This window comes from Pan paniscus, chromosome 1 (assembly GCF_029289425.2).
Source record: "Pan paniscus chromosome 1, NHGRI_mPanPan1-v2.0_pri, whole genome shotgun sequence".
Classification (NCBI taxonomy): domain Eukaryota; kingdom Metazoa; phylum Chordata; class Mammalia; order Primates; family Hominidae; genus Pan; species Pan paniscus.
In genome coordinates, this window is record NC_073249.2 from 5971980 (window position 1) to 5985440 (window position 13461).

At 35.9% G+C, this 13461-nt stretch overlaps 1 protein-coding gene across 26 annotated transcripts in view; it reads left to right on the top strand.

The window, feature by feature from the left end:
- The window catches only part of CEP170 (centrosomal protein 170), a 130432-nt gene that overhangs the window by 81016 nt on the left and 35955 nt on the right, over positions 1 to 13461 (top strand). For all 26 annotated transcript variants that reach the window (XM_055095920.2, XM_055095680.2, XM_063593370.1 and 23 more), the window contains 3 exons: positions 690 to 839; positions 3787 to 3913; positions 7405 to 9237. In XM_055095920.2, the coding sequence (XP_054951895.2) occupies positions 690 to 839; positions 3787 to 3913; positions 7405 to 9237 (2110 nt within the window). The remainder of the gene's footprint in view (positions 1 to 689; positions 840 to 3786; positions 3914 to 7404; positions 9238 to 13461) is intronic.

A 13461-nucleotide genomic window follows, 5' to 3' on the forward strand; every position in this document is an offset into this window, starting at 1 on the left:
CGGAACTCCTGATCTCAAGTGATCTGCTTGCCTCGGCCTCCCAAAGTGCTGGGATTACAGGTGTGTGCCACCACGCCTGACCTATTAAATCTTTTAACAAATAAAATATGTCTCGAATATTTTTTTTTTAATCGAACAGGACATTTGCTAAATGTTAAAAAAAAGGATAGTTACTTTCGGCCAGGCATGTTGGCTCATGCCTGTAATCCCAGCAGTTTGGGAGGCCGAGGCGGGCGGATCACCTGAGGTCGGGAGTTCGAGACCAGCCTGACCAACACGGAAAAACCCTGTCTCTACTACAAATACAAAATTAGCCGGGCATGGTGGCGCATGCCTGTAATCCCAGCCACTCGGGAAGCTGAGGCAGGAAAATCGCTTGAACCCGGGAGGCGGAGGTTGCGGTGAGCCGAGATCACGCCACTGTACTCCAGCCTGGACAACAAGAGTGAAACTCCGTCTCAAAAAAAAAAGGATAATTACTTTCACATAAGCTGTGACTGCCTGCTTTCGTTTCTAGCTATCACAATTAGCTGTTACTGTCATTCAAGAAGTTTTCCTTAGTTTTGAAATTAACTATTAAAATTAATTTGGAATATTTTTATTTGCCTCTGAGGTTAATTATACTATTCACATATTAATCTTGTGTTCAGACTTTTCATTTTCATTTATAAAATAATTTTTCCCTCTAGGTGTTTGGAGTAGATGACAATCAGGATTATAATAGGCCTGTTATCAACGAAAAACATAAAGATCTAATAAAAGATTGGGCTCTCAGTTCTGCTGCAGCAGTAATGGAAGAAAGAAAACCACTGACTACATCTGGATTTCACCACTCAGAGGTATACATCTCTTCTGTGTACCTATTTGAATGCATAAAGTATAAATTATTATTTTTTTTTTGTCTGAGACAGAGTTTCACTCTGTTGCCCAGGCTGGAGTGCAATGGCAGGATCTCGGCTCACTGCAGCCTCTGCCGTCTGAGTTCAAGTGATTCTCCTGCTTCAGCATCCCAAGTAGCTGTGATTACAGGCGTGCACCGCCATGCCTGGCTAATTTCATATTTTTAGTAGAGACAGGGTTTCACTATGTTGGTCAGGCTGGTCTCGAACTCCTGACCTCAAGTGATCCACCCGCCTCAGCCTCCCAAGGTGCGAGGATTACAGGCGTGAGTCACCGCACTCGGCCTGAATTCTTATCATTTGTAAATTACATTATTTTAAGCAATTAATGTATCTCCTTGTAAAATGCTTCTAAAAACTAAATTTTTATAAATTTATTTTCTAATGAAAGCCTAAAGCAATTTTGCAGTAATTCAGCTTTAATTTTTATTAGGTTTGAGAAATATTCATTTGTCAATGAGGAAAATATTAGGTTTCAGTAAGCAGTTAATGAGCTATATGCTCATGGTTCTGATTGGCATTATGAGATAAAACAAGAAACATATCCTGCTTATGCTTTCTTAGAAGTATATGTTTCCTGTATATCATACCAGGAAACATGTACGAGGGCACTGCCTGATAGATACAGTTTATATAACTCAGTAACTGCAAATACAGTACAGCCCAGGATATAATTAGAATAATATGAAATTAATTAAGGATTGCTTGGTTAAGATAATTACAGAGTCAGTATGCATAGTAGAGCTAGAAAGATCTGACCCAGAGCTGCCACTTTTAGCTCAAAGCTTTTGAATCAGTCACTTCTCCCTTATCTTCTGTTTTCTCATCTACACAAATGGCATTTTCGATAAAATCTATTTACAGAGAATTTAATGAAGTATATAAAGCATCCAGCATAGTACTTGCCTGAGATTTATGCACTTAACAAATGTTTTTTACCTTTATCAGAAATGATAATAGAATTTCATACCACATTGATGTGTCAAAAAGAAATGTAAAGAAGTATCTAAGGCATAAGTATTAATTATTATTTATTCAGATAATAAGAGCTAACCTTCAATGGAAGCTTTCATTCTCTGACTTATGCTATGTTGTCTCTCAGGAAATGAGCTAATTTGTAATATACAAATATAAATTAATAGAAAATAGAAAATAGAAGAAAACAAAATATAAAAGAAGAAAATCAAGGTATAAATAAAGAAAATATAAATAAAATGTTACATTTGTATGAAGTATAAATAAGATTTGTTTCTTACATACAGGTAAATAGACCTATATGTTTGTTTGTTTATTAATGTTAAAATTGTTTCTTTATATGGCCTATTTCCTGAAAACTGTCAAAGCAATTACTGTATTTTAGTGCTCATTATTTCCCTGTGATTGGGAGAATTTTTATTCTGGTTTCTGTTTTATGAGATACTTAATTTACTTATTGAAAGCAGGTGATAATTATTTGAGGCAATATGTTGCCATTCTGAGTAACCCAGGAATGGTTTTGGTAAATGTGAATTTAAATAGACTCTCTTCTTTCTTCTCTATTCCTTCAACCCCGGCCAAGCAAAAGCTATAGCCCTGGTAGGTTCCTTTGTAGGAATTACCTAACATTACCTAACAGGACATTTAGAACACTCTTCACAGTATGGTTTTACATACACGTGTGTCAGTGACACTCATACTGTTGGTATTCTTAGCATGGTCCACATGGCTCTGGTACCACCTTCACTACTCAGAAATGTGGGCAGGTAACAGAAAACCTTGGATGGGATTAAGGATGCAGCAGGCTTTGGTATCCTTAGGAGGCTTCACTGTATGTGTGTCATTGTCTACACTTACTATTCTTTTTTTTTGAGACAGAGTCTCCCTCTGTCACCCAGGCTGGAGTGCAGTGGTGCCATCTCGGCTCACTGCAACCTCTGCCTCCCGGGTTCACGCGATTCCCCTGCCTCAGCCTCACAAGTAGCTGGGACTACAGGTGCGTGCCACCACGCCTGGCTAATTGTTGTGCTTTTAGTAGAGACGAGGTTTCGCCATGTTGGCCAGGCTGGTCTCGAACTCCTGACCTCAGGTGATCCACCCGCCTTGGTCTCCCAAAATGCTGGGATTACAGGCGCGAGCAACCACACCTGGCCTACACTTACTATTCTTACCTATTATTCTTGAAATCTTATAGTGATTTATCTATTTGAAGTCTTCACTTCTTCAATGTTTAGCTTGTCATTATTAACGTATTAAATCTGGCACTTTTTTTTTTCTTTTTGAGACGAAGTCTCGCTCTGTTGCCAGACTGGAGTGCAGTGGCACGATCTCAGCTCACTGCAACCTCCACCTCCTGGGTTCAAGCAATTCTCCTGCCTCAGCCTCCCGAGTAGCTGGGATTACAGTCATATGCCACCATGCCCAGCTAATTTTTGTATTTTTAGTAGAGACAGGGTTTCACCATGTTGGCCAGGGTGGTCTCGATCTCCTGACCTCGTTATCCACCTGCCTCGGCCTCCCAAAGAACTGGGATTACAGGCATCAACCATCACACCCGGCCCAAATCTGACACTCTTAATGAAATATTTGTTGTGACTAGTTGGTAATAAAGTTTCCGTCGTAGCTTTCCACTCCCTAGTTGTCATTACAGTTTTCATATGAAGCCTTGGCTTGTCTTGGATTTTCATTGAGAGGTGTCATTTTTAGTAACATAGTTTTTTTCAGAGAAGATCTTTATTTTCTAGAGAATTTTTATTTTATATAAGAGAAAATGTAATCAATGATAATATAGCAAGGTGAGGTTTAATTATAGGTTTGTATGACAAGTTAATGTGACTAAATGAAATTGTCTTTCATGAGACTCAGATATGACCAGGCTGCATGATTTTGTTTTCTTATTTTTGTCCTTTAGGAAGGCACATCTTCATCTGGAAGCAAACGTTGGGTTTCACAGTGGGCTAGTTTGGCTGCCAATCATACAAGGCATGATCAAGAAGAAAGGATAATGGAATTTTCTGCACCTCTTCCTTTAGAGAATGGTATTCTCTTTCTCTCTTTCATTCTTTATCCCTTTTTTCTTCTCTTTCTCCATTTCTCTCTCTTTCTCTTACTCTTCTCTGCTTTTTTGTGAATCATATATCAGTTGTTATTATAAAAAACAAGCCAAATCTATATAGTAAGAAGTAAGTTAAACCTAAATAAACATATTCACATATTCTCATGCTGATAAATTAATTTATTTTATAAGTAAAAGGCTGATTTTTATTAGATATTGTATATTTTGAGGGATTTTAAGCAGGGGACAAATTCAAAGTGATAAAACTCTTTTTTGAGAAATTTTGTGGACTTCATAAGTTGAGACTTCCTAAGGACAGGTGGACAGACACCAGCTTGGATTTAATATTTCATTCCGAGGCACTTTTCATTTTAGTTGTAAATTTCTGCTGTTGAAAATAAGACTGGTTTTTTAATTTTGTCTTTACTTTTAAATGAAAATTCTTCCTACTCTTTCTGATATGCCGATATCTTAAGACATGATTTTGACTAATGATGCAGCTATTATTCAAGTATAATCTTAACTGAAGATAAGGAAATAATTTTTAGATGAAGCATATATAGGTGTGTGTATATATTACATAGAAAGATGAAGCACATATATATTATATATATAAGTTAAAATTTAAAAATAAGCTGAAGACAGGTCCAAACGATTTCATTCATAAATACAACAGATATTTATTGAGTGCCTACTTCATGTGGTACATTTAGTGAAAAAGAAATTAATAATCTTACAAATCTATGTAGTATGATTTTTATTACCTTTTATATTTCTGTGAACAGAAATATAAAGGCTTTTTAAACAAAATGAAGTTGTGTACCTTCAAGGATTTCATTATGACTTTTTGTTCATTCGTTTTCTAATTAACAATAAGACCCTGAGAGGAGGATGAGGAGATGATGGTTAGACACAGGTGGCGGAAGAAGCTTTCTTTTTTCCTGAGGTCTGCTGCCCAGCATGGGGAATATAGTTAATAAGATAGTGTTGTACATTTTAGATGTTCTCACCACAAAAAGTGCTAACTCTTTGAGGTGATGAATATGCTAAGTAGCTTCATTTAATTATTTCACATTGTATTTATGGTCAACATTTTATACACCATAAACATATACAAATATAAATTGTCAACTTACAATAAACAATTAAAAAACTTATCCAAGTTGAAAAATAAATACTCACTTACAGTTAAAAAGCAAAAAGACCCTCAATGAGATTTTGTATGTGGCTTTTATCTGTTTTCTTCATTTCATTCCGGTTGAAAATGGAAATTTGTTTTGTCTCAGGCTTGTGGCACCCCAAAAATATGTTTTAAGAATTTTGTAAGTATTAGAAGTATTTGAGGAAGCTACATAGCAGTGTACTAGAAAAGCTACGTCATTTATTTATATTAGAATCTAGAAGTTATTGATAGTATTACCAAAAATTCTTTTGAGGGAACAGAGTCATTTGGTTCACATAAACTGTGTTTAGGAAACAAAGAAACCAGACAGAAGGCTAGATAACTTTACCAAAGAATCTGTTATAAAATTATTAAGTATTATCTGTGAAAAGCAAAGTTCTACCCTTGTTATAAAAAATAATAGACCACTTAGCTTTCATGATCTCATTTCTATGTCATCATATTTAAATGAACTTATTTACATAAGCTGATAAATCCACTTAAATAATAAAACGTTTTTGTTAAGCATATTGAATGTATATGAGGAGGGGGCAGTATGAGAAATACTGGAAAAATACAAAAGGGTAAAGTAGCCATTACATTCTAGATGCTTCAGTTAGCACTAAGGAGATAAGATATATGAAAGAAGAAACAAAACAAGATATAACATGATTAATGACTAAAGTTAAATCTATCAGTTCAGTATGGATTTTCCTCCATCACATCCATTGTATTGATATGATATTTAAATACTAAACTTTTAGGATTATAAAGAGAAAAAAAAGACCCACAGAAGCTATATCTAGTATCTTTTCTCCATTTATCCCTAAAAGATTAGGAAGCTTTATATGTTAATTTATATTTCCCTGAAAAGATGTTTCCCTTTTCTCAGAAATACATTCCATTTTTAATAGTCAGGAAAATCCTTAAATATTCTCAAATTCTCTCAGGTGGAAAAATCAAAATATATATTTTCTCATTGGCTTCTACTTGAAAAAAAAGAAAGGGATTTTGTATTTCCATATGTGGCATTAATAACCAGAAGACTATAATTTAAAAATTCCTCAATTTATAAAATTTTGCTATGTCCTAACTATGAAAAGTCTGCTGTTACATACTTGCAATTTTTAAAATTCTTTTAATCAGCTATAGATTTTTTTAAAATGTTGTTAAAAGTTCTGCATTTTTCACTTTACTTAGGAAATCCAAAATTATCATTCTTTCAAGTAGATAATACTTTTTAAAAACTAGATATGTTGTTCTTCTCTACTATGTAGTTGAAAATATAGAAAATAAACAATGTTTATTTGACATTCTCTGTATAAATCTACAATAGATTCTGGTTTTTTGAGCAAACCTCAAGGATGGAAAGTTACAAAAGTGAGAATGAACACAGTGAACTTCCCTTCTATAAAACACATTAAGAGGAAAGAAGAGCAATATATTTAGGTTTAAGATCAGATGACCCTTTTATACCATTATGACTATAGTTAATAACAATGCCTTGTGTATTTGAAATAGCTGAAAGTAGATCTTAAATGTTCTCACCACAAAAAAGATAAGTACGTGAGGTAATGGATATATTAATTAGCTTGACTTAGCCATTCCATAATGGTATACATATATCAAAACATCATGTTATACACCACAAATATATATAATTTTTGTCAATTCATAAATAGAAAATTAAATATATGAAAGGAGAAAAATGATCAGATGACTCTAATTTTCATCTCATACAATTGGCCTTCCTGACTTCTCTAGGAATTGCTTATTTGTGCAGCTTGAAATTGTACTTAAACTACTTAGTCACAATGCTGTCTCGTTCGTTTTGTATACTTAAGTCATTTTTAACTTACATCTCAAAATGTAATGTAATATAGCTGGCCCTCTCTAGCCATAGGTTTTGTATTAGTGGGTTTTGCATCTGTGAATTCAACTGAGGATTGAAAATATTTGAGAGGGGAAAAGAAATGATTGCGTCCCCACTGAACGTGTGTAGTCTTTATTTTTTTGTACTTATTCACTAAGCAATACAGTATAACAACTATTTACATAGCTTTTACATTGTATTAGGTATTATAAGTAATCTAGAAATGATTTAAAGTATATGGGAGGGTGTGAGTAGGTTATATACAAATATTATACCACTTTATATAAGGTACTCAAGCATCCTTGGGATTTGGTATCCTGGGGGAATAAGGGGCCTGGAACCAGTCTTCATGGATACTGACAGACAACTGTATGATGCTCCTTTTATTTTTATTTTTTTTATCTTCATCAATTCCTTCTTTGTGGTTTTTATTTCATAGAGACAGAGATCAGTGAGTCTGGCATGACAGTGAGAAGTACTGGCTCTGCAACTTCCTTGGCTAGCCAGGGAGAGAGAAGGAGACGAACTCTTCCCCAGCTTCCAAATGAAGAAAAGTCTCTTGAGAGCCACAGAGCAAAGGTTGTAACACAGAGGTCAGAGATAGGAGAAAAACAAGACACAGAGCTTCAGGAGAAAGAAACACCTACACAGGTATACCAGAAAGATAAACAAGATGCTGACAGACCCTTGAGTAAAATGAACAGGGCAGTAAATGGAGAGACTCTCAAAACTGGTGGAGATAATAAAACCCTACTTCACTTAGGCAGCTCTGCTCCTGGAAAGGAGAAAAGTGAAACTGATAAGGAAACTTCTTTGGTAAAGCAAACATTAGCAAAACTTCAACAACAAGAACAAAGGGAGGAGGCTCAGTGGACACCTACTAAATTGTCTTCCAAAAATGTTTCAGGTCAGACAGATAAATGTAGGGAGGAAACTTTTAAACAAGAATCACAAACTCCAGAAAAAAATTCAGGACATTCTACAAGCAAAGGAGACAGAGTGGCACAAAGTGAGAGCAAGAGAAGAAAAGCTGAGGAAATTCTGAAAAGTCAGACTCCAAAGGGAGGAGACAAGAAGGACTCCTCCAAGTCATTAGTGCGACAAGGGAGCTTCACTATAGAAAAACCCAGCCCAAACATACCCATAGAACTTATTCCCCATATAAATAAACAGACTTCCTCTACTCCTTCTTCTTTAGCATTAACATCTGCAAGTAGAATACGAGAAAGAAGTGAGTCTTTGGATCCTGATTCTAGTATGGACACAACCCTTATTCTAAAAGACACAGAAGCAGTAATGGCTTTTCTAGAAGCTAAACTACGTGAAGATAATAAAACTGATGAAGGACCAGATACTCCCAGTTATAATAGAGACAATTCTATTTCACCAGAATCTGATGTAGATACAGCTAGTACAATCAGTCTGGTTACTGGAGAAACTGAAAGAAAGTCAACCCAAAAGCGAAAGAGTTTCACTAGCCTCTATAAAGATAGGTGTTCCACAGGTTCTCCTTCCAAAGATGTTACAAAATCATCATCTTCAGGTGCTAGGGAAAAAATGGAAAAGAAAACAAAAAGTCGTTCCACAGATGTGGGTTCAAGAGCAGATGGTCGTAAATTTGTTCAGTCCAGTGGAAGAATAAGACAGCCTTCAGTAGACTTAACAGATGATGACCAAACCTCTAGTGTACCTCATTCTGCCATCTCTGATATTATGTCATCTGATCAAGAAACTTACTCTTGTAAACCTCATGGACGGACTCCACTTACCTCAGCTGATGAGCATGTACATTCCAAACTGGAAGGAAGTAAAGTAACGAAATCTAAGACTTCTCCGGTGGTATCTGGTTCATCTAGTAAATCAACCACCCTTCCAAGGCCACGACCTACCAGGACTTCCCTCTTGCGCAGAGCACGACTTGGTGAAGCTTCAGACAGTGAACTTGCCGATGCTGACAAAGCATCTGTTGCTTCTGAAGTATCCACAACAAGTTCTACATCAAAACCTCCCACAGGAAGGCGTAACATCTCTCGGATTGATTTATTGGCTCAGCCTCGTAGAACACGACTTGGCTCACTGTCAGCGCGTAGTGACTCTGAAGCAACAATTTCTAGAAGTAGTGCCTCTTCGAGGACCGCAGAAGCCATCATTAGAAGTGGAGCCAGACTAGTACCATCAGATAAATTTTCTCCTAGAATTAGAGCTAACAGTATCTCTCGACTCTCAGACTCCAAGGTCAAAAGTATGACCTCAGCTCATGGCTCTGCTTCAGGTAAATTGGATCCAGATTTCTAATAGCATTAGCATGTTGTATATTTGGGGGCTCCTTTTTTTTTTTTTAAAAAAGTAAGGTTCTAGTTGTCTTCCCAAGATACTCATTCAAAACAAAAGTTATGATATACGGGGCAGCGGTGGTGGGGGGTGTATAAAACAGTTTTACTTAGCATAGTAAATGGAAAATCAGAAGTTATATATACTTCCAATTAGAGTCCTGGCGCAAAATAGTGATTTCAAAACTAGGAATTCATTGAGCTGATTTAGGAGTTTTAATTTTCCAGTTGGTGCTATATTTGGATGTGTGTGTCAAAATTAAATTATCTGGAAGTATCTGGTTTAAAGTATAGGAATTAACATTGTGCTTCTAAAAGCATGTGTTTAACCTTTAAATATCCTCACATAATTCAAAGCCCTTAAGAACTTGAAGAAAAGCAGTATATGCTTTATTACTCCTTTCAGAGTTAAATAAAATAATCAATGTTTTCTTTTTTTTTTTCCTACCCATTTTGAAATGTCTCACATACTTTACCTATACTTTTTAAAGTTAAATCTGTTTATAGTTGGAGCAGGTGAAAACTAACCTGAATTTATTTCAGTGGAAGAAGATGGATTCATGGGGAATCACTCAGCGTATATTGGCCAAACTGACCTGTAGAAATTTAACTGGTTATGAGCATTATCTCACAAAGTGCTGTTATATCATTTAACTCTAGTAATTAGGTGTAATTGAATATAATAACTACAAAAACTACTTACTTTCCACCAGAATTTAACTGATGCTGTTATATTTGTTTGCTTATGTGCTTTGTATTCAGAGCTGAGGCCATTGAGATACATGTGTGACCAAAGAGTAATGAGGTGGATATTTGTTTGTGTCCTATATGCATGTTCTCATTACTTCATAATGAGCCTCATATGTGGGCGTGGCTGCAAAGGCCAGTGTGGGAGGCCAGCTGTTACAACAGACATGAAGATGTGTGATTATTTTCAGTAGGCAGACATCTAAGTAAGCCCTAAGTCTTGAGTTAAGAGTGGAGGGGAAGTTGATATGAAATTTCATCTTTTTATTTTTGATTGGTTTACATCTACCACACCATCTCCTACAAGACCCTAAAGGAACAGTACTTTGCATATGATACTTTTTTCACTTTTCTTCCTCTTTTCACTGCTGCTTTCCTCCACTCCATTCACCTGTATCTCTTTGCTGGTCAGTGGGTTTGGTAATGATGGTCACTGTCTATGGTAGAAATGGACGTAGGGTGAAGCCAGATAGCATATAATCATGATTCCAAAAAAAATAGACAACATTTTCCTTATTACCCCGGTCCTCATTTCCACACTTGAAGCTTTGGTTGGTGGTTCACAAATTTATTGCCAAATATTTTTAAACTAACTACTACATTCTGGTTTATTTTCATTCTGTTTTTGGTTATGGCTTTACTTCAATTCACATTTCATCTGTGCTGCATTTCCTGATGAAATTTCTTCTGCTGTACTCCTTGTTTTATCACCTCATCTCCATTAAGATATGTATGTATTTTCCTGTCTTAACATAATTTCTATGTTACCAGGTAGCTTGGAGTACCTCTTAACACATGATGTGGTTTTATTCCTCGATATTTAGGATAAGGCTTGAGATGCAAGCTAAATATGATTACTTCAGCAAGTCTAAGAAACAACTGTAAGATGCTATATATAAAGACAGATTTCATTTTCTGCTTCTTTGAATACAGAACTTGATAAATACTCAGTTTTCTGTGTCCAAAAATAACCTTGAATTGTGTATGAAATTCCCTAGGACACATTGATGTATATGATTTCAGTCTTTTCATACTTACTAGCAGTATATTAAATAATTAGAATCATGGAATTTAAAAGTTAGAAGGGTTATTCTCTTAAGGGAACCAAGGCCAAGAGAGGAAATAACCTGCCCTGGGCACATGGCAGTGGCAGGGGCAGAATAAGAATCAAAGACTTTTAATCCCCAGCCTGTTGTTTTTCTACCGTATCTATTCTAGCTCTAAGAAATAGTTTCAGTGTTTACTTGTATGCAAGCTTCCAGAAGACAGCTAGAATCTACTGGATTATTATCAGGAGTATATGCAAGGTCAATATACAATATAAAGGTTTTGGTATTGTTTACTAAAATCTTTGCAGTTCTGATGTTTTACCCAGTTTATATTCTCTATTCCACCTTATGAGTGTAAAGCCATATTGTAATCTAGGATTGTATATTCAGATTCTCTCAAGATACCCACTTATAGTATTAGACCTTATCTAGGACAGTGGCCAGGATCTTTCCTTCAGTGAGAACATACTATAATAGCTGTATGGAAAAGGTGGTCAAACAAACAAACCTACCTGTTTGATTTTGCTAATTTAGGTGCCTTTGATATTATAACATTTCTGTTTAAGATAATTATAATATTTTGAATGGAAAAAGAAAAGAAAAATTTTAACTTTTGAAACATGATTTAAAAGAATGTTAAATCATGCCGATCAGTGTTGCTGTGCACAGGATAAACTTTAAAGACCTTGGAAATAATCTGAACCTAGCACTTGTGATATTGTCCCAATTGGATGTGTAAAAATAATTCCATAATGTTTCCAATTCCATATTTTAGATGATGTCTCTAAAATATTTTTAGGCCAGCACAGTGTTTCATGCCTGTAATCCCAGTATTTTAGGGGAGGCCAAAGTTGGAGGATTACTTGAGCCCGGGAGTTCAAGGCTGCAGTGAGCTGTGATCACACTACTGCATTCCAGCCTTGGACAAGTGAGACCCTGTCTCCATTTAAAAAAAGGTTTTTTTAAAGAAATGTATGTGATAAAAATAGAAGATTGGAAATCTCAGATTTAGCAGTATGAAGAGAAGAGTTCTGTATGTTTCTCTGATGTAATTTGCAATTTGCTTCCAGGAGTTTAACTAGTTTTTTTTTCCCCAAAACATTCTTTCAATGCTTCTTTTTTTTTTTTTTTTGAGACGGAATCTTGCTCTTGTTGCCCAGGCTGGAGTGTAATGGCACAATCTCGGCTTACTGCAACCTCTGCCTCCTGGATTCAAGTGATTCTCCTGCCTCAGCCTCCCAAGTAGCTGGGATTACAGGCGTGTGCCACCATGCCCGCCTAGTTTTTGTATTTTTAGTAGAGGAGAGGCTTCACCATATTGGGCAGGCTGGTCTGTCCTCCCGTGTCAGCCTCCCAGAGTGCTGGCATTACAGGCATGAACCACTGCGCCCAGTCTCCTTCAGTGATTCTTGATATCAAGTTGTAACTGAAATATCCAGATTTATTTTGGCAAGATATATTTAAATTTAAAGACCTTGAATTATCAAAATAAAGCACTTGGTTTTCATTATGTTTTAAGTGCACATTTTAGAAAATAAAAACATTATGTTAATATCCTTAGAATTTTTTTAGACTGTTTGCAGTCCCTTTTTAATTCTAATCTTCAAAATTTATAGGCAGTAGGAATTAAATGTTAGACATGCATGGCTTGAGTTAACTCTTTCTCCAGGTCAAAGGACAAAACAGAGCATTGTCAGCAGTTTTTCTCCCCAACTGATGTTATTGCTGAATGCTCATAAGTATACATTCAAAACATGTTTGTGGGAATTTTCCACTAAAATATTCTGATATTGTATGAAGATGCAATGTGTGTTTTCTGAAGCGTGTTTGCAAAATCTATAGTTGTATGTTTTAATGCCAACAAAGAAATTGGAACATTCACAGAAATATGATACTAACAACTCTTTTTTTCCTTTTTAAGTCTCTAGACATCATAAATGATAGTATGTTTTTGTAGTGAATATAGTAGTTTAGTACTACAACACAAGAGGGAATGTTGCCTATTTTATAATTAAAAAATAAATTTTGTAATGAATGCTGTAGCTCTAGCTACAAGCTTAATCAAGCCCATCTTGGAACTTTCATTTTAATATATATGCTGTCTAGGCCTTTACTAACGAATAAGTCTCTTAGAGATAGGCATTTCAGACACCTTCCAATGCCTTAGTAATATCAACCCATCAAATGAGCCTAATAATATATTAAGAAAATCAGGCCGGGCGCGGTGGCTCACGCCTGTAATCCCAGCACTTTGGGAGGCCGAGGCGGGCGGATCACGAGGTCAGGAGATCGAGACCATCCTGGCTAATACGGTGAAACCCCGTCTCTACTAAAAATACAAAAAATTAGCCGGGCGTGGTAGCGGGCGCC